General features: G+C 36.6%; 1 protein-coding gene across 3 annotated transcripts in view; it reads right to left on the reverse strand.

Annotated features, from left to right (window-relative positions):
* The window catches only part of WDR70 (WD repeat domain 70), a 293077-nt gene that overhangs the window by 165914 nt on the left and 106729 nt on the right, over positions 1–20434 (reverse strand). For all 3 annotated transcript variants that reach the window (XM_025867371.2, XM_025867372.2, XM_073890980.1), the window contains one exon: positions 18112–18188. In XM_025867371.2, coding sequence (XP_025723156.1) covers positions 18112–18188 — 77 coding nt within the window. The remainder of the gene's footprint in view (positions 1–18111; positions 18189–20434) is intronic.

Raw genomic sequence — 20434 nt, forward strand, 5'->3', positions numbered from 1 at the left:
GGGGTGGGAGGGATGGGGTGGCTGGGTGATAGACATTGGGGAGGGTATGTGCTATGGTGAGCGCTGTGAATTGTGCAAGACTGAATCACAGATCTGTACTTCTGAAACAAATAATGCAATATATGTTAAGAAAAAAAAAAGAAGAAGAAGAAGAAGATAGCAGGAGGGGAAGAATGAAGGGGAGTAAATCGGAGGGGGAGACGAACCATGAGAGACGATGGACTCTGAAAAACAAACTGAGGGTTCTAGAGGGGAGGGGGGCGGGAGGATGGGTTACCCGGTGATGGGTATTAAAGAGGGCACGTTCTGCATGGAGCACTGGGTGTTATGCACAAACAATGAATCATGGAACAGTACATCAAAAACTGTAATGTACGGTGATTAACATAACAATAGAAAATTTAAAGAAAAAAGTTGTGTAACTGCAAAGGATATATTTTCCTGTGGAAAAAATTAATTACATAATGGGTTATGAAAAAGAATTATAATCTGCAGGCTATTTGGGACATATAAGTAAGACTGCCTAAGTAAGATAAAGAACACTAACTACAACCATAGTTATGTGGTATAAACCAGAAGCTGCCCTACCTCTGCCCAATTCTAATACAGAAATAAAGCTCTGTAACCAAATTTTTGTTGGAATATTATCAGTGAACCTCATTTCCTCCATGAAGTCACAGCTATTGACTGATACTGCAAAACTTAAGTGACCATATGAAGTGTCTTAAACAAGTCTGTGCCAGTTGTATTTGTTGATAGATTAGTACAACTTTCCAAAAATATGTTTTATTCTAATTAATAGAACCCAGTCCATTGTGGCCTGCAGTTAGTAATTTATGAGATATTTCTATTTAATAGTCTATCTTAGTACTATTATAATAATGGAAAAATATTATCAAGGGAAGAGTAAACTATTTCCACTTGGAGCACTTCTTAAAATTAAAACAGCAACAAAAGCTAACATTTTCATCAAGGCAGATTTTAAAAGTATTATCACAAGAAAGGATAGTTTATAGGACAGAAATAGTTTTGCAAGATTTAGAAAGAGGCAACTGAAAAGGCAAATCATTATTCACACTTCCTTGCAAAGTTCCTGTTAACCTGCCACCCTAAATTCATGAACTCTGTCAATATGAAACTGAAAAGATGAGGTGACAATTTTTTTGAAGTTGGAAATGGATTCAACAGGCTTATCTGGCATTATAGCAAAGATTCAGAAACAGGATACATATAAATTTGCCATGTAGTTCCAGAAACTTAGAAAAGAAATGGAAAGGATAATTTAAAAAAGAAAAATCACTAATTGTAGCCAAGTCTTTCAGGAAATGTTGGAGATTCAAAACAAAGAAACATTTTAAGCTTAATTATGAGTTTTAACGATTGTAAAATCCACAATATGGAAACACCTTTAATCCCATTCCTGCAATTACATTCAATCCATCAATTTTCACAGGAATAACATTCTTCTTCCTTTACAACTACTCCATAAATGGCCAACAAGGCCACTACACACCACAAGAGAACTGGTATATTAGTCATACATACAAACTCATTTAGTCACACATGGAATGGACTGGTTGTACTAATGGATGCTACTTTGCTTGACCTAGAAATTCCCAGAAGAAATTCAAACTACTCTCCATCACACTCTCGGTTAACCGAGGGATGCCAGGAAACAAGCATAGCGTTTAATACTGGAGACCTCCACATTATTCTTTAAAAATATATAAATGAATAAATAAGTATCTTGAAAACTGAATTGATGTAACAGAGATGTACTGATGAGATTAATGATGGTTTCACATGGACTTCAAGATAAAGAAAGAAAATACTAAAGAACATCCTCCACAATGCATAATTCCTACATTATTGTTCAGTACTGATGTTCTTATAGCCAAAATAAGTTCCTACTTAACAACTGGGAAAAGCATACTAATAAAACATAACAAACTTGGATTTAATCAAATTTTCTCCAACATTTTTGAAGATGTGAACATTTTAAACTGGTTCAATACGGCAATATAGTAACACCTGAGCAACATTCTGTATAGAAGTTATATAAACTTATATCAAGGATAATGTGACATTAAATTTTTTTATAATTCCTAGAGATATGACATAAAGTTCTATACTATAAACATATGCTAAAAAACATACCTAAGGAAGTTGAAGGTACCAGGAAAATTATAAACCAAAGGCTATTCAAGCATAATAGAAGCTTGAAAATTAAAATGCTTAATTATAAATAACTCTTGCCTATTCAGTAAATTCAACTTCCCTAGTGATATTTTGTTAGCTTATTTTGTGTTACAGGATATAAATGACATTATATCTCAATTTTTTAAAAAGGGTATGACTAATAATTCCACATCCATTTCATTAATAACACTAAAAGACTGTGTTCTAGTTTTTTGAGATATTACATAAGTTATTAGTGGGCCAAATTATGTCACCAGTAAACACAGTAATATATAATTCATCTCTAAAGTCAAGCACGAAAATTTCCCTCTGCCTCTTGTCGTATTTATTACTTTAGACTAGCACCCAATTACTTTAAATTACTATAGAACCAAAATACTGTAAAATTACAGAATTATAATTTTTAGATCTCTAGGTTGTTTTTGATGCAGTATTTTCAAATTACTTCAAAATATCTCATTATAAAGCCCTATTTTATGCTGTCAAAATCTCTAAGGTAAAACTAGTTCTAGAGTTCCAAATATTGGATGGTTCTCAATAACTATCAATTTCATTTTCCAACTAAAATATGTTTCCAGGATTTTTAGTGTTAAAGTACTATGTTGCACAATAGAAACTGAGAACACTGACATCTTTACACTTAAAAGAGATTACAAACAAAACACAAACAAAATCCAACCTTGGTCTCCTCGGTAACAAATTAACCCAGGTAAAAATTAACAAAAAAAAAAATTCTTTCTATATTTAATCAAACATTATAAATACAGGCAATAACTACAAAGATGGTTGAACTAAAGGTAGTAACTTAAAACTGCGATGATCACACATTAATCTGAATGGCGATCTTTGGAGGACAAGCACATCCATAAGCCCTAATTCTAAGTCCTAAACTTGACCTTTTAAAGTATCTGTCCTGGGAGCACCTGGGTGGCTCAGTCATTAAGCTCTGCCTCTGGCTCAGGTCATGATCCCAGGGTCCTGGGATAGAGCCCCGCATCGGGCTCCCTGCTCCGCGGGAAGCCTGCTTCTCCCTCTCCCACTGCCCCCTGCTTATGCTCCCTCTCTCGCTGTGTCTCTCTCTGTCAAATAAATAAAATCTTAAATAAATAAATAAATAAATAAAGTATCTGTCCTGGTAGCTGTGGAATGGGTTATTATTATTACTTTAAAATCTTACAGACTTTTTACCTACTGTATGTTTCTCAATATAGAACAGAAATAAAATTGGACTGAGTAAACACAAACTATTTTAAGAGGAACTTATACAAACCAAATGAATTTATGATAAAATTAAAAGATGTACATATTTCTTCCATCTAGACCTACACAGAAAGTTTGTCAATAGAAGCTAAATCAAACACCAAAATGTGAACATCTCAATAACAGTAATTTGAGAATAGATTCTCATACTCTCAGAACTCATGAAGAAAAAGAGTTTCAGAAAGTGAGTGAATTTTGCCTTTCATCATAAGCATATTTCACCATTATCAGCAAATGTGAATGGTAAAATTTTCAGGATTTAGGCTCCATTGCTAAATCCTAATTAATTTTTCAAAAAGTTATGTTTCATGTAAAATTTGTTAACAAATGCTTTAAAATTATATAGACAAATTTTTCATTATCCCCACACTGAAAATAAAATCAAAGCTATTAATATTTTAAATGCTGGTGGCTACTGAAATAGATAGTTTTAAAAGTATCCTTATGGCTTTAAAATGAAAACCTATGAGTATGTTAAAGAATAATTAGAAGTAGATTTTAAAAATCAAAGAATTAAATTAGATAAAAGTAATACCAGATATTGCAGAAACATGATCTAAACAGCATACTTCCTCTTTTAATTGAGGTATAATTGACATGTAACATTATATTCGTTTCAGATGTAGAACATAATGATTCGTTATTTGTATACATTGCAAAATGATCACCGCAAGTCTAGTTAACACCTGAAAGGAGTACACTGTTTCTACGAGAAATCCACCAAAAAAGAACCATTAAAAATATAACCACCACACCTTACTTATTTGGCAGCATGGACAGTATAAAACTCCTCCCAGAACCAGAAAGAAGAAAAAGTCTTCCGGCAGCCAAAGATGGTAAAAATTAATGTGCTATTAACAACAAAAAATCATACATTCTACTAATTGCTTATTCCCTCTTCTTCTGCAAATTCTAAAAAAACCTACCCCAGCCCCAGCCCACAGCTTATGGGAAACAAAGAACTGAGAGAAACTGAGGCACTTGTATAGGCTGCAAGCCTACACCAACAGCAGCAAGAAGCAACAATTAACAGAAAGGGAAAACCAAAAACTGAAAGTAACAGTCAAGAACTCTAAAAGCTGTAGACAGGACTACATATACCGAGACTTTGTGAGGCATTTTATACCACAATGTAATAATTTATACATTATAAAGATGTTAAATTATATTCAAAACACTTATTAATAATATAGGAAGCTAGTGTATTTTTTAGGTTCCCCCCCAAAAAAATAGTAAAATGGAAAAAAATACTTTGAGTTACAGAAAAGTTTACTTTTCTGGGATCCATTTATGTGAATCACTGCTTCTTAGAGAATTTTATAATTATATTTACACATGTTGTTGATTATAAAAATTAAGTGAAATCTGTCTAGCAGCCTTCCAGCAAAGGCCTGTGAGATCCAACATGCCCCACACATGCTCTCAAAAGGGAGATGCTCATCAAGATGTGAGAGAAACTAAGAAAAACTAAAGACTGAAAATCATACCGTCTTCAATCCAAACGATTCCAAAGCTACTCCTACACATCAACGCCAACTATGCACAAGGCTTTATACATTAAATCTAGATTACAATCCTGTGAATCAAGTATTACCCCATTTTATAGGAATCTGAGATTCAGTGGTAAATTACTAGTCCCAGGTCATGACAAGGGGTGGAGTACCCAAGTTGCTCTGAGTCTGGAAAGTGCATGCTCTTTCTATTATGCCATCCCAAAATTTGCCAAAAATTTTAATTGATATAGCTGCAACCAAATAAAAATATTTATTATACTGAATTCCACCAAGAGAAAAGCATTAACTAGGGGCAATCTTCATTTTCCAAAGTGTACTCCTGAAACACCAAACCCCCAGAGTGTAATAGGTGTTGTTGGCAATGGGAGAAAGATGGAGTTTTATCAATACAGCTAGAAAATGCTGATTTCTTTTTTTAATATAGTTCCCAGGATCTTTAACATACTTAGTCTTTGGCACTGTGACTCTCCAAGTGGAGGACTAAGGAACCCTTTCTCCATGGACACTCTACAGGTACTAACATTCCCAAGAACACACTTAGGAAATCCTGCTACATATAATCCAATGAAGACAATCCTGAATAATAGGTTCTCCACAATCTAAGTCAGCAGTGATATGTCGAAACTTAAAATATACTAAAAAACTATCCAAGAAAAAACTTGATCAAAGTAGAATGCAACTAGATATGTAAGACTGCTGACAACACTGACTCCATCTTTGGCACAACTTGTCCCAGGACCCTGGGAAGTTAATGTGTGCCCTGGCTGGAATGCAGGAAGCTTATTCTGATCTTCCCTAAAGTTGTTTAGATAACTAGTAGAGATAACATAGTTTCTTCCTCTCCCTTCCCTCTGGCACACAAATGGCACCGCTTTTTATATAACTACCCTTTGACCTCACCACAACACAATAAAATCTGTGGATTAAGGTCCAGGCTTTGCAGAGAATAGCTGCATAGCAACTGGACTGCCATCCGTCTGATCCCCCCTGTCAGTAAGTTACCCTAAATAAATCTCTGTGTAAATGATATGAAGTGGCTTGCTTTGTTTTTTCAGTCTCAAAGTGCCTTCTCAGTGTGGAGGACACTTTATTGTCTCTCCCCCACCTTCTAACAGGACAACATCCAAATAAGCCGATATTAAGATCGACCCAACTTTTATTTTGAAAAGCTTCAAAGCTACAAGCAAGTTAAAAGAGCAGTACAATAAAGACCCTATATCCTTTCCAATGGACACCATATACCATAACATTTTGTCACATCTGTATTCTCAATCTCTCACTTTCCATATATATGTATACCCACATATATATACATATACACATACCACACACACAGGCATACTTTATTTTCAGTACACCATTTTAAAGTAAGTTGCATTATCACATGATACTTCACACCTAAATTTACCAGCTGGTATCTTCTAAGAACAAAGACATTCTTCTATATGACCTGATTCTACATTACACGATTCAATAATATCATCTGTATCAGTTAACAACTGATGCATAACAAAACATTTCCGAAATTTAATGGCTTAAAATGATAGGCATAAGTTACTGCTTATGAGTCCACCAGTCAGGTGGGTGGCTTTGTCCTAGCGGGTTAACTCATGTGTCTGTGGTCAGTTTTGCTAATCTACATTAGGGTCTCTCACAAATTTGGAAGTTGTCTGACTGTAAGCTAGGATGGCCTCAAATGGGAAAACTGAATTCTCCTCATCCGGGTCTTTCACTCTCTAGATTAGCCAGAGCTTGATCAGATAGCAATGCTATGGTTCCAAGAAAGTGCAAACACACAAGAACTCTTAAGTAGCCTATGCTCATAAATGGCACACAATCATTTCTGCCACCTTCTGTTGGTCAGCCCATATTTATGAGGTGGGGAAACATTAGTGGGAGTAGCTGCAAAGTCACATTGCCAAGGGCATGGGTACAAGGAAAGATGAAGAACTGTGGCCATTTTGCAATCTGTGGTATCACCTAATATCCAAATTTCCCAAATTGTCTCTTTATTGCCTTTTTTCTGGTGTTTCCTTCCTTCCCTCCTTCCCTCCCCTCCCTTTCCTTTCCTCCTTTAGAAGAAATAAGAAGATCAAACCAGGGGCGCCTGGGTGGCTCAGTCAGTTAAGCGCCTGCCTTCAGCTCATGTCATGATCCCAGGGTCCTGGGACTCTGGGGGTGGGGGGGGGGAGGTTTTCACTGCTCAGCGGAGAGTCTGCTTCTCCCTCTCCTGTTCCCTCTCCCTCTGTGGGCTTGCGCTCTTACAAATTATAGGTTTCTATCTTTGCCATGCATCCTTTATTTTTTTTAAGATTTTACTTATTTATTTGAGAGAGAGAAAGAGAGCAGGGGAAAAGGGCAGAGGAAGAGGGAGAATCCCAAGCAGATTCCATGATGAGCATGGAGCCCTACACAGGGCTGAATCCCACAACCCCGAGACCACGATCTGAGCCAAAATCAAGACTTGGAAAGACTTTTTTTTTCCTAAAGAAAACTAAATGGACTAGATATTAATGTCTCTAAATACTCATTTCACATTGTACAAAATAAACTCTAAATATGAAATTATGTTTTTTGCTTATAGATAACCACCTAATCATAGATCACTATATATACTGCATGTTCTATATGGTAACATCCTTGAGGGCCCAAATTAAGGCTTTCCTATATCCTTCTCCAAGTCCATCTCCTCTCTCATCACTTCCCTACTTTTCCACAAAAAGAATTTATGCCCAATACAGTAATCCTCCCCTTATCTACAGTTTCACTTTCCATGGCTTCAGTTACTCATGGTCAACCTGGTCTGAAAGCAAACAATCCTCCTCCTAACATATCATCAGAAGGTCAGTAATAGCCTATGTCATTCACCTCACATCATATCACTTATGCATTTTATCCTCTTGCATCATTACAAGAAGGGTGAGTACAGTAATATATTTTGAGAGAGAGAGACACCACATTCACATTAACTTTTATTACAGTATAATTGTTCTAGCTTATCATTCGTTACTGTCGTTAACCTCTTACTGTGCCTGATTTATAAATTAAACTTCATCATAGGTAAGTATGTACAGGAAAAAAACATAGTACATATAGGGTTCAGTACTATCCACGGTTTCAGGCATCCACTGTGGGTCTTGGGATATATTCCCCATGGATGAGGGGGGACTACTGTACACATATTCAAAACCCCCGTATAAAGCTTTCCCTGATTCTTCCAAGCAAGCAGTGTTAGCAACTCCTCCTCTATACTCCCTGTACCTACCTGAGACATTGCTGCTGAACGTTTTTAATATGACATGAGCAGCCTGACTTTCCCCAGACCACAGCACCCTGGAGTAAAAACTGGTCTCATTCCTTTTTTTTTTTTTTTGAAGTCTCTATTTCTTAATTGCAGGAGTCTAACCCTCAAAGACTCATTCAGTACCTGAGAGCCATTTTTCACAAGTGGGTCTTGTGGCTATTTTGTGACATCCACAAGGTCCTCCTCTTTAAGTCTGACCTAAAACCCACTTTCTCTGCACCCACCTTTTTTTTTTTTTAATTAGCATAGACCCTACCTATTCTTCCACATGTCCTCCCTCCCAACTGTGGTGTGGAAGGAGACACTATGTTATAAAGTTTTGTCATCTCCCCAGTGTTTTTTATTCTTATCTAATACTGTCTATTCTTTCTGCAGCAACTCACTGTGAAACGTTTGTCTGTGCATATCATTATTTTCCTGCTTTGTCCTCAGCATTAACCGCACATAGAGGCAGAAGTAGTCACAACAGATATAAACAAATTCCTCTGAGACACAAATTCCTGAGTAAGCAATAGGAAACCCTCCAGATACATACTAGAAGCATCTGATTCACTCAGCAGTACCTGCGGGGCAGACACTGGGCTGAACTGGAACTGCTTTGTACAAATTCTGTACCAAGGACTCAGATCCCATTAGTATAGCATCACTTGTACCCTTACTCTGAGCACTACATATTATAAAGTGGCTCCAGGGTGCCTGGGTGGCTCAGTCATTAGGCATCTGCCTTCGGCTCAGGTCATGATCCCAGGGTCCTGGGATCGAGCCCCACATCGGGCTCCCTGCTCTGCGGGAAGCCTGCTCCTCCCTCTCCCACTCCCCCTGCCTGTGGTCCCTCTCTTGCTGTGTCTCTCTCTGCCAAATAAATAAAATCTTAAAAAAACAAATAAATAAAGTGGCTCCATAGCAGATCATATAAATTCACAAGTAGAACTGACTTCCACTGAATATGTAAGCATTTTTATCTTCATTACCATCTGGTTTAAATTAACATTTATTTCCAAGCATAACGTAGTAAGCTCTGCCTTGTTATCTGTTTCATTCTGGTAAACTTGGAAAAACCAAAAAGATTTCCCTATTACTCTCTTCCTTTTCATTTCATTCCTAAATTGGCCTGATCCCAGGTTTGTGTTTCATATTGAAACTCATAAAATCAAAAGGTTAAGGCACTAGCATCTCCAACTCACACTCAAAGGAAACATCATAATGTAACTGAACATATATGAGGCCAGAACAAAACAGTGAGTGCCACCTTCGCCTCCAATGGAATAGTTTCTCACAAATGCTATCTGGTTCTTCACTCCTACTGTATCTAAACTTATTCATAATATGTGTGAGTTACATGAATGGCTGGTACTGACCTGGCCAGGATTGCCTCTCTACTCCTACACTGCTGATTGCCATAGCCTGACAAACACGTGTGTTAGCTAGCGCTAAGCACCTAATACTATGGTAACACAGGAGGTGCTGAGATGAATAACTTTCATCCGGAAGCTATCTACACCATGGTCATATTATCCAAAATACTTATTTTCCAGTTGCCCAAAATGAGGGGAAAGAGGGAGAGAGAGAAGGAGACTGGGGAAGAAGAGAATATTACAATTATGAGCTTGATGAAGTCTGATGAAATTATCCTAATTTAAATCCTAAATAACCTAATAAAATCTCCAAGAGAATAAAAAGTTTATAAGACATACAGTTGATATTTACCTCTCTGTCATGCTTACCAATGAAGAGTATGAGATAACGCAATGAAAGGCAGAGTGGCCCTCTGAGGTATGAGACACACAAAAAAATATAGGCAGATTCCGCCCAAAGGTGCTAATTGAACTAATTACTGAACCATGGAACATTTCTTAATCCAGGATGAACTTCATAATATCAGACCTAAGAATTCTGATGATGCCTCATCAGATGCTAGTTGTTCCTAATAATTCATGTAGTTTTCCAGTGTGATGGCAAGTAACCAATATACCATGGTTATACTTTTTCCCCTAAAACCTATTTAAAATATCTTATAGAATGTTATAAGGTAAAACACTGGTTTGACAATCACACTGAAGTATAATCAAAAGTATCATCAATTTTACTTTGTTTATCCTGTTAACCCAGAGTTTGTCCAATAATAAAAACTTTTTACTCTAATATCTTAGAGTAAAAAAAAAAACAAACTACAAAAACGTGACTCTTGATCCTAGTTGTCTATTTTAAACAATGGAAACTTGTGATCCATAAAATAAGATGAAAACAGAGAGGGAGGGGCGCCTGGGTGGCTCAGTCGTTAGCGGCTGCCTTCGGCTCAGGTCATGGTCCCGCGGTCCTGGGACCAAGACCCACGTCCGGCTCCCTGCTCAGCAGAGAGCCTGCTTCTCCCTCTCCCTCAGCCTGCCACTCTGCCTCCTTGTGCTCTCTCTCTCTGTCAAATAAATAAATAAAATCTTTAAAAAAAAAAAAAAAAACAGAGAGGGAGACAAACCATAAGAGACTCTTAACTACAGGGAACAAACAGGGTTGCTGGAGGGGAGGTGGTGAGGCAATAAGGTGGGTGATGGGCATTAAGGAGGGCACGTGATGTAATGAGCACTGGGTGTTATATGCAACTGATGAATCACTAAATTCTACCCCTAAAACTAATAACACATTATATGTAAACTAAATTGAATTTAAATAAAAATTTTTAAAGAAACACTTATTTTTAAAAAGCCATCTACAGGGGTGCCCAGGTGGCTCAGTCAGTTAAGTGTCTGCCTTCGGCTCAGATCATGATTCCAGGGTCCTAGGACTGAGCCCTGTATCGGGCTCCCCGCTCAGTGGGGAGTCTGCTTCTCCCTCTCCCTTTGCCCCTCCCCCGGCTTGTGCTCTCTCTTGATCACTCTCTCTAATAAATAAAATCTTTTTAAAAATTAAAATAAAAAGGCAACTCTAATACCAATATCATATCCCCCAATTAATAATTCCTTAATTATTATCAAGTAACCAATCATTAAATAAATCAATTCTTACATTTCTCTGAAAAAAAAAGATAATATATACATTACCCCTGTCCCACTAGACAGCCAGTAATTGTAAATATTTATATTCCAATTAAAGGTACATTCTTAGTTTTACAGAAAAAGACTTCTCAGTACATTTTATTCAAACTGATCTATATCAAGTTATATTTGTGGGCCTCTAGATCACATTCTTATGCTCTTTTAACTCTCTTCCGACCTCCTACGTTCATATGTCCAGGTCCACACACTTTTCCTTTAAGGGAGAACTCAGTCCAGGCACAATATTAGTACACTTAACAGATATTTTCCTGAAATTTTTTATCAAAGCATTTTCTTCTAAACTGCTCCTGCTTACTTCTAGTATTTCTTCTAAATTTGTTAAATCTATTTTTTCAGAAAAAAATCTGAGAAATTGTAGTTAAAAATAAAATAAGTCTTATAAATAACTTCTATATTAGAACTCTGGGTGTGGACTATAATGCAACTAGTTGGATGACCTTGGTGTTCCATGAGATTTTTTGTTTACAGCCATGTTCATGAACTTGGACATGGATACCAAGTAATAGAAAGAGGGGAAAGCTGCCTTATTTTAGGAAACCAGTATAATCTTGGTTCCAAAACCTAATAAAAAAACAATACAACAACAAAAAGTCCCCATTTATTTGTCAATATAAAATTAAAATCCTAAATAAAATATAAGTTTTGTAAATAGAGCAATATATTTTTTAAAAAAATACAAAGTGATCAGGGCACCTGGGTGGCTCATTCAGTTAAGTGTCCGACTCTTGATTTTGGCTCAGGTCATGATCTCAGGGTTGTGAGATCTAGCCACACGTGGGGCACTGGGCTGGGTGTGGAACCTGCTTGAGATTCTCTCTCTCTCCCTCTCCCCCTGCCCTTCCCCCTCCTCTCTCTCTCCCCAGCCCGCAAAAATACAAAGTGATCAAGTAGGATTTACTATAAAAAAGCAAGAATGGTTTAACATTCTGAAATGTATTCACGTATCTCTCTGTATGAATGGACCAGAAGGATAAAATCAAGATTACATCAAAATTCCACAAAAGCATTAAAGTTCAATATCTATGATAGAAATAGAATGAAATTTCTTTATTTAACAAAGTTATATATAAAATCCATCATACTTCAAGAAAAAATATATTAAAATAAAAGGTATTTAACCCAGTACACTGTTCTCCTTGTTTAGTTTTTGCTTAGGAATGGGGTGGGGAGTGGAGCCCAACACCAACTCCCAGCTGGTAAGAAAGACAAAGGAAACACCCTTAGACCTAAATATAGTCTGTCTCTGGCCAGACTGTGTTCATCCAGCACAGCCAGAGTGGTTCTACATCTCAAAAATCAAGTAGGGCTGCCCTGGGGGGGGGGGGGGACAGGTAAAAGAGGGTAAAGACCACCTATACTGGCAAAGGACCTCTCATCATCTTCATCACAGTCAGATAATATGGTAGGATCATCACTGGGGTGCACTACTGGAGACTTCCAAGTGAAAGGAATTTGTCCTTCCAATGATGGAGAACACTGCGAATATTCTTAACGAGGCGAGTTCTTGTGCCCTTCCCTTACATAAAAGGGATTTCTATCTGTGAATGCATCTGTAAATCAATCACCATAACCTTTGTGACAACCACTCACAAAGTATCTGACTCAGTGGATTCACATCCTAGCTCAACCACTTAGAATCACGTGTCCCTAGGAAAGTCATGACCAGTTTCTTCATTTGAAACATGTAATAACATTACTACCTCCTCTATTGCTGTGAGGAGAACATAAGACAAAGTGCTTAGCACATAAGTGTATTGAACAGTACTGGCACAAGGAGTGTTAGCTATTATTAGCTATTACCACAACGTTATCTTGCTGCGCACGTGTGAGCAGGGAGAGGGGCAGAGGCCGAAGGAGAGAGAATCTCAAGCAGACTCCGCTCTGAGCATGGAGCCCGATGCAGGGCTTGATTTCATGACCCTGAGATCATGACCTGAGCCAAAACCAAGAGTCGGATGTTCAACCCACTGAGCCACCCAGGTGCCCCACAGTGTGGTTTTTGATTTGCATTTCTCTGATGATAAGTGATGTTGAGCGTCTTTTCATGTGTCTGTTGGCCACCTGGATGTCTTCTTTGGAGAAATGTCTGTTCATGTCTTCTGCCTATTTTTTAACTGGATTATTCATTTTTTAGGTGTTAGGTTATATAAATTCTTCATATATTTTGGATACCAACCCCTTATTGGATAAGTCATTTTCAAATATCTTCTCCCATTCAGTAGGTTACCTTTAGTTTTGTTGATTTTTTTTTTAAGATTTTATTTATTGATTTATTTGACGGAGAGAAACACAGCGAGAGAGGGAACACAAGCAGGGGGAGTCGGAGAGGGAGAAGCAGGCCTCCTGCCAAGCAGGGAGCCCGACGTGGGGCCCAATTCCAGGACCCCGGGATCACCACCCAAGCCGAAGGCAGATGAGAAGGCATAACTGAGCCACCCAGGTACCCCGTGTTGTTTCTAAAGCTGCACAGAAGCTTTGTATTTTGATGTAGCTCCAATAGTTTATTTTTGCTTTTATTTCCCTTGCCTCAAGAGACACACCTAGAAAAATGTTGTTAGGGTCAATGCCAGAGACACTTCTGCCTGTGCTCTCTTCTAGGATTTTTATGGTTTTAGGTCTCACATTTAAGTCTTTAATCCATTTTGAATTTATCTTTGTGTATGGTGTAAGAAAGTGGCCCAGTTTCATTCTTTTCCATGTACCTGTCCAGTTTTCCCAACACCACTGTTAGACTATCTTTTTCCCATTGGTTATTCTTTCCTGCTTTGTCAAAGATCAATTGATCATATAATCGTGGGTTTATTCCTGGGTTTTCTATTCTGTTCCATCAATTTATGTGTCTATTTTTGTGCCAGTGCCATACTATTTTGATGGCTACAGCTTTGTAACATAACTTGAAGTCTGGAATTGTGATGCCTCCCACTTTGCTTTTCTTTTTCAAGACTGCTTTGGCTATCCAGGGTCTTTTGTGGTTCTATATAAATTTTAGAGTTATTTGTTACAGTTATGTGAAAAATGTTGTTAGTATTTTGATAGAAATTGCATTAAATGTGTAGACTGCTCCAGGTAGTCTCAACATTTTAATAATATTTGTTTTTCCAACCCATGAGCATGGAATGTCTTTCCATTTGTGTCATCTTCAATTTCTTTCAACAATGTTTTATAGTTTTAAATATAGATCAGGGCACCTGCCTGGCTCAGTTGGTGGAGTGTGTAACTCTTGATCATGGGGTTGTGAGTTCAAGCCCTACGCTGGGTAGAGATTACTTAAAAATAAAATCTTAAAAAAGAAAGACTATAGGGCTTTCCCCTTCTGGTTAAGTTTATTCCTAGGTATTTTATTATTTTTGGTTAATTATAAATAGGATTGCTTTAATTTCTCGTTCTGTTGCTTCATTATTAGTGTATAGACACTGCAACAGATTTCTATACATTAATTTTGTATCCTGTGACCTTACTGAATTCATGTTCTGGTAGTTTTTTGGTGGAGTCTTTACGGTTTTCTACATATAGTATTATGTCATCTGCAAATAGTGAAAGTTTTACTTCTTCTTTACCAATGTGGATGCTTTTATTTCTTTTTGTTTGTTTGTTTGATTGCTATGGCTAGGACTTCCAGTACTATGTTGAATAAAAGTGGTGAGAGTAGACATCCTTGTCTTGTTCCTGACCTTACAGGGAAAGTTCTCAGTTTCTCCCCATTGAGTATGATGTTCATTCATGGCCTTTATTATGTCAAGGTCACTAGAAAATTTTAATACCCTGTAAAGTGAGCGCTCCTATGATTTTGATCTTCAATAATACTCTAGGGCAGACTTAAGACTCTTTATTGGCTGGCCTTATAATTACGTTAAAATCTTAACCCTTTATACCATAGACTACAATACTTTATATGATCTAGTCTCTGCCTTCCTCTCCAAATTCACTTCCTGTCATTCCTACCTTTTCTATCAACCTACAAAATGTCAACAAAACCAGACATTCTGCCCCTCCGATATGCTCTAATACACTCCCTTCTTAAGGTCTTGAAGTATGCTGCCATTCTGGCCTGGAAGGCTCTATCTGCTGGGGCTGCCTCCTGTGCATGGTGTAATTCTCAACTAAAAGGTCACCTCCTCAGAGGCTTTCTCTGACTACTCTACATACAATAGACACTTCTACTCTCTCTTTCTCTACCCTTTTGCTTTACTTTATTTTATTCTCAACACTTATTACTACATAAAACTATATTAATTTATTAGTGCATCTGTACCTGGTCTGTCTCCAAGCACTCACCTCCACTGAAATGTAAGCATCATGAAGGCAGAGACTTAGATCATATCCAGGAGTACCTGGCACACAGTGAGCATACTGTATTTGTTGATTGAAATAGGCGTCTGGGCTGATGTCCCACAGCTTAGCCCATTACTAATTACTACCCTCAAAGTCAAAGGCCAAAAGAAAGTCACTCTAACTACAAACCATCTGAATTTATTAATGGTAGATTTTTCTAAAAGGTGGTAAAGAGGGGCACCTGGGTGACTCAGTCAGTTGAGCATCCAACTCTTGATTTCAGCTCAGGTCATATTCTCAGGGTGGTGAAATCAGTGAGATCAAGCCCCACATCAGGCTCCACACTCAGTGCAGAGTCTGTCTGAGATTCTCTCTCTCCCACTCCTTCTGCCCCGCCCCCCATGTAAGGACACACTCTCTAAAATAAATAAATCTATAAATAAATAAACAAATAAATAAATAAAAGGTCTTAAAGAGTACGTATAATTGGGGTCTATGATTAAAGCCCACTGATCTTCATATAAAAGTATGGACAAAACCCAATTTGTACAGTGTAAAAGGAAACTGGAGCACATTTTCAAAGGTACAATATACTAGAACATCAGTGACTGGGCATGGAACTGAAGACTTGCTCTTTCAAAGAATGGGATAAACTACACTTTATACCCAGTAAAGTGATGTCATGCATTAGAACTTTACCCAAACTATTGTTCAGAGGATTAACAAAGTTAAACATGTTTCTTTAAACCCTATACAAACCATTTAAATGTTTATTGTGGACCACTGGCCTGGGAATATAACATTCAAAGTCTCTCAAACTTATTAGACCATGGAATGCCTTTCTTTAAATTACTAATTTACATATCCTGGATATCAATTTGGGATAAGCTTCTCTAGAGGTCATAAAGTTATTGTGTTAGCAACCATGAGAGCCTACCACTTGGCACGATCCTTAGTAGTTTGGAGAACAAAAGTTTTGTTTTGTTTTTTCCAATTGCTTTCTTCAGCAGAAGTTTTTAACCACAATAGCCTGGCTCCTCTATTCTTTAATAGTTGTTTTCTTCCAACACTTCTATCAATTTATTTATTTTCTTATTTTACTACACTGTAAAAAGTCTCTAAATCTACACTGCATAAAGGCTCTAAATAGTTGTGGACATCTTTGTCTTTTTTTTTTTCCTTGTCTTTTGATTTAAATGCAAATAGTCTAGTACTTCAATATATAATACAATATTTACTTTAAATTTTGGTAACTAATTTTTAACAGGTTTTGCTAATTTCTTATTTCTGTTTTACTTAGAACTTTAACTACGAAAGACTACTAACTTTTGTCAAATGTCAATGTTATCATATAATATAACATCATGTGATTTGTAACTTTTCACTTATTTAATAATGACTTATGTTGAAAACTTCTTGATGGCAAAATTTCCTAATTGTAAAATATCCTAGCATTCCTAGAATAAACCTTACCCGGTCATGGGATACTATTAATTTAGATTACCTGCCAAGTTTAATTACTGAAGAAATCAGATACTTGATTTGCTGAAGTAAGGAATGTCACTTTAAACATACATAATTTAAGTTTTGGAAAGATAATAAGACAAAGATAAAAAAGAAATTAGAACTGCATAGTTCTATTTACCAGAAATTTTAATCAAATTGTATTATCCTGTTCCAGTCATATTCTGTATAGATACCCAAATTTTAGTTCCCTTTAGATCAAATTAATTTTTAAACTGTCGTATAGAAATGAAATTATGTCTTTTGTCTGTTATCCTAAAGATCAACTCCAGAAAACATAAACTATCCAAGAATGTTAACAGGAATTTTGAAGGTAAATGAGGCAAATTATAAATATCAGAAACTAAAAAGATGAGACAAAATAACCTAAAAACAACAATCTTTTTTATCTAAAATACAGTGTTTCACCTAAATGACACCATCTATATTTTTTAATTTATAAGGTTTTCCATTGTCATTTATAATACTACAAATAGTGCATTCTTATGAACTACTCTGAATACTAAAAATTAATCATACAATATAACCATATAGGAAAAAGCTGCTCAAGTATTCCCTGTAGTATTCTTGAGTCCTAGGCCAACAGATATAATGCTGAAGAATCTTAATAACCATTTAAACAATTTTTTCAGTTATTATTTCCAAAAAGCAATCACTTAAACAATAAACATATAAGGTACTATACTCAGATATCAATCTTTACTATAAAAAGTAACAAATTATTAGTCACAACTTCAAAGTCATTTGAGTCCACTTAATAGCATCAGTCTGATCCACTGATCTCCCTAATAAACTGTACTAGAATTTATATGAACCCTCTTTTTCATAGTTTCCATATTTATTTAAACAAAAAAGTAAAGACCAAGAATAATGTAAACATCAGGATTCCTAATACTCTATCTCCTACTTCACTGGCAAGTTTGTTACAATATAAATGTTAAAGAAAATAGTGAAAGAATGTATTAGATGATTTATCAACAGTACTCACGCATCATTTGAGCAAGTCATAAATTCTCCCTTTATTTTGGGATGCCATGAACCAGTATGAAGCATTGCTGTATGACCCTTAAAAAATAAAAATATAGGAAAAAAGATAGTTTAAAAAGATTCTTAAAAATAAAGTGACCAGAAACCGACATATCATACTTAAAAGTAAATTTTTAGTCCTCCCAAGAGCACACTATTTTAGTTATAAATATAGTATACTCTCCCAATTTTATTTCATAATATGCTTTGTTTATTTCACTTTGTTTAATTCACTGTACAACTCCCCTGCCTAAAAATTAACACAGCACTTATATAGAACAGGTGCTTCATAAGGAAGGAAATAGAAAGGAAACTGACAGCCTCTCTTTAGGAAACAATGGAAAAACCTAGTAAGAGACAGATAGGCAAAAAAAAAAAAAAAGAGAGACAGATAGGCCCTACTTTAAAGACTCTTTTCTCAATGGAAAATAAGAATAGAAAGTATTTACAAATAATCAAGGCAGAAGCAAGAGGCTGAGGGAAAAAAATCCACACTTCTTAAAAATGTGTCAACGATCTTAATTCTACATCTATAAGAATAAATATGTGAGAAAAGAAGAAATATCTTTAAAATGATTCAAGAAGATTAGCCCTACTAATTATAGAGCATAATATAAAAATACTGTAATTAAAACAACGTAATGTTGGTATACGAACTGACATACACACCAAATCAACCAGAGTACATATCAAACATGAATATACACTGAATATACACACACACTTCCCTTCTAGGTGCAAAGTTGGCTAGAGTAATCTCATACAGTATGTTCAGATGGGGCAGAAAAGAGCCTAAAACCTAATAAGGGCCAAATCTCTTATTCTGTAAGGGTCCAAAATAAAGCTTGCTGTAAGGAACAAAATGTGCATATTTAAATGACTTGGAAGGAAAATAACTATAGCTCTCTGGAGAGAATGAATTGGAACTGGAATATCCACATATAAACCTGAAGACCATCTATAGTCCAAATCGCCCACAATACCTCATACAGATCTAGCCAACTCCTGACAATCTGCTTATGTTGAGAGGGTACAAACAGGAACCAGAGATGTACAGTAGGGAAGCATGAACTGAAGTAATGGGACTAGATGGGAGGTTTGAGATTCCATTTTCTCTCCTGAGCTTAAGATTGCATATTTAACTATCAAATTGACACTTGCATTTGCGTAGGCATTTCAAACATAATAATAGGCCAACAGGGAAATCTTGATTCTTAATGTCTACTTCATTTGCAATCAACTTCTTCCATAATTGCTAAAACTACAAACTTGGAGATCATCCTTATATACTCCAACAACCATAAACCTAAAACCCCTCCCCACTGGAATTCAATCCCCTAGCTAGTCCTGTCAGTTCGGCCCAAAATACATTTTAAATCTATCCACTTTTCTCCTTATTCACCTCACCATTCTTACAGGAGCCAACATTACCTCATGCCTCTATGTCAGTTATTATACACTGTAACTGGTCTGACACTTGTCTCTACTTTTATTCTTGCCTCATGTGCTCCACCTAGCAATCAATACAGTCTTTTAAAAATCTCCTTCTAGGGGAAAAATGAAGGGGGGGCGGAAATCAGAGGGGGAGATTCGTCTCCATGAGAGACTATGGACTCCAAGAAACAAACTGAGGGTTCTAGAGGGGACGGGAGTGGTGGGATGGGTTAGCCTGGTGATGGGTATTAAGGAGGGCAGGTACTGCATGGAGCACTGGGTGTTATACACAAACAATGAATCATTGATCACTACAGCAAAAACTAATGATGTACTGTGTGACTAACATAACATAAAAAAATTAAAATTAAAAAAATAAAAAATAAAACAAAATAAAAAATAAAAAAAATATATCCTTCTAGGGTGCTTGGGTGGCGCAGTCGGTTAAGTGTCCAACTCTTGGTTCCGGCTCAGGTCATGATCTTGTGGTCGTGAGATCAAGCCCCGCATTGCACTCCGCACTCAGCGGAGTCAGCTTAGGACTCTCTCTCCCTCTCCATCTGCCCCCACCCCCGCCAGTGCTCACACTCTCTCAAATAAATAAACCTTTAAAAATATATATATTTATATACACACATATTTATACACACACGTAGAAGTGTGTGTATATATATATATATATATACATACACTTCTAAAAATGCCAATGCTTATTGTCCTCCACTGGCTCTCTAGCCTCTTTACATAGTCTACAACAACTCGTTCTGGCTCTTGCTTTCTTTACAACTGCACTTATTTTGTGTTCCCTCTTCTCCAACAGGCACTAATAGGCTGGCCTTCTTTCACTTCCT

The sequence above is a fragment of the Callorhinus ursinus genome, unplaced genomic scaffold (assembly GCF_003265705.2).
Source record: "Callorhinus ursinus isolate GAN/ISIS: 27379988/994484 unplaced genomic scaffold, GSC_fseal_2.0 scaffold3, whole genome shotgun sequence".
In the NCBI taxonomy this organism is placed as follows: domain Eukaryota; kingdom Metazoa; phylum Chordata; class Mammalia; order Carnivora; family Otariidae; genus Callorhinus; species Callorhinus ursinus.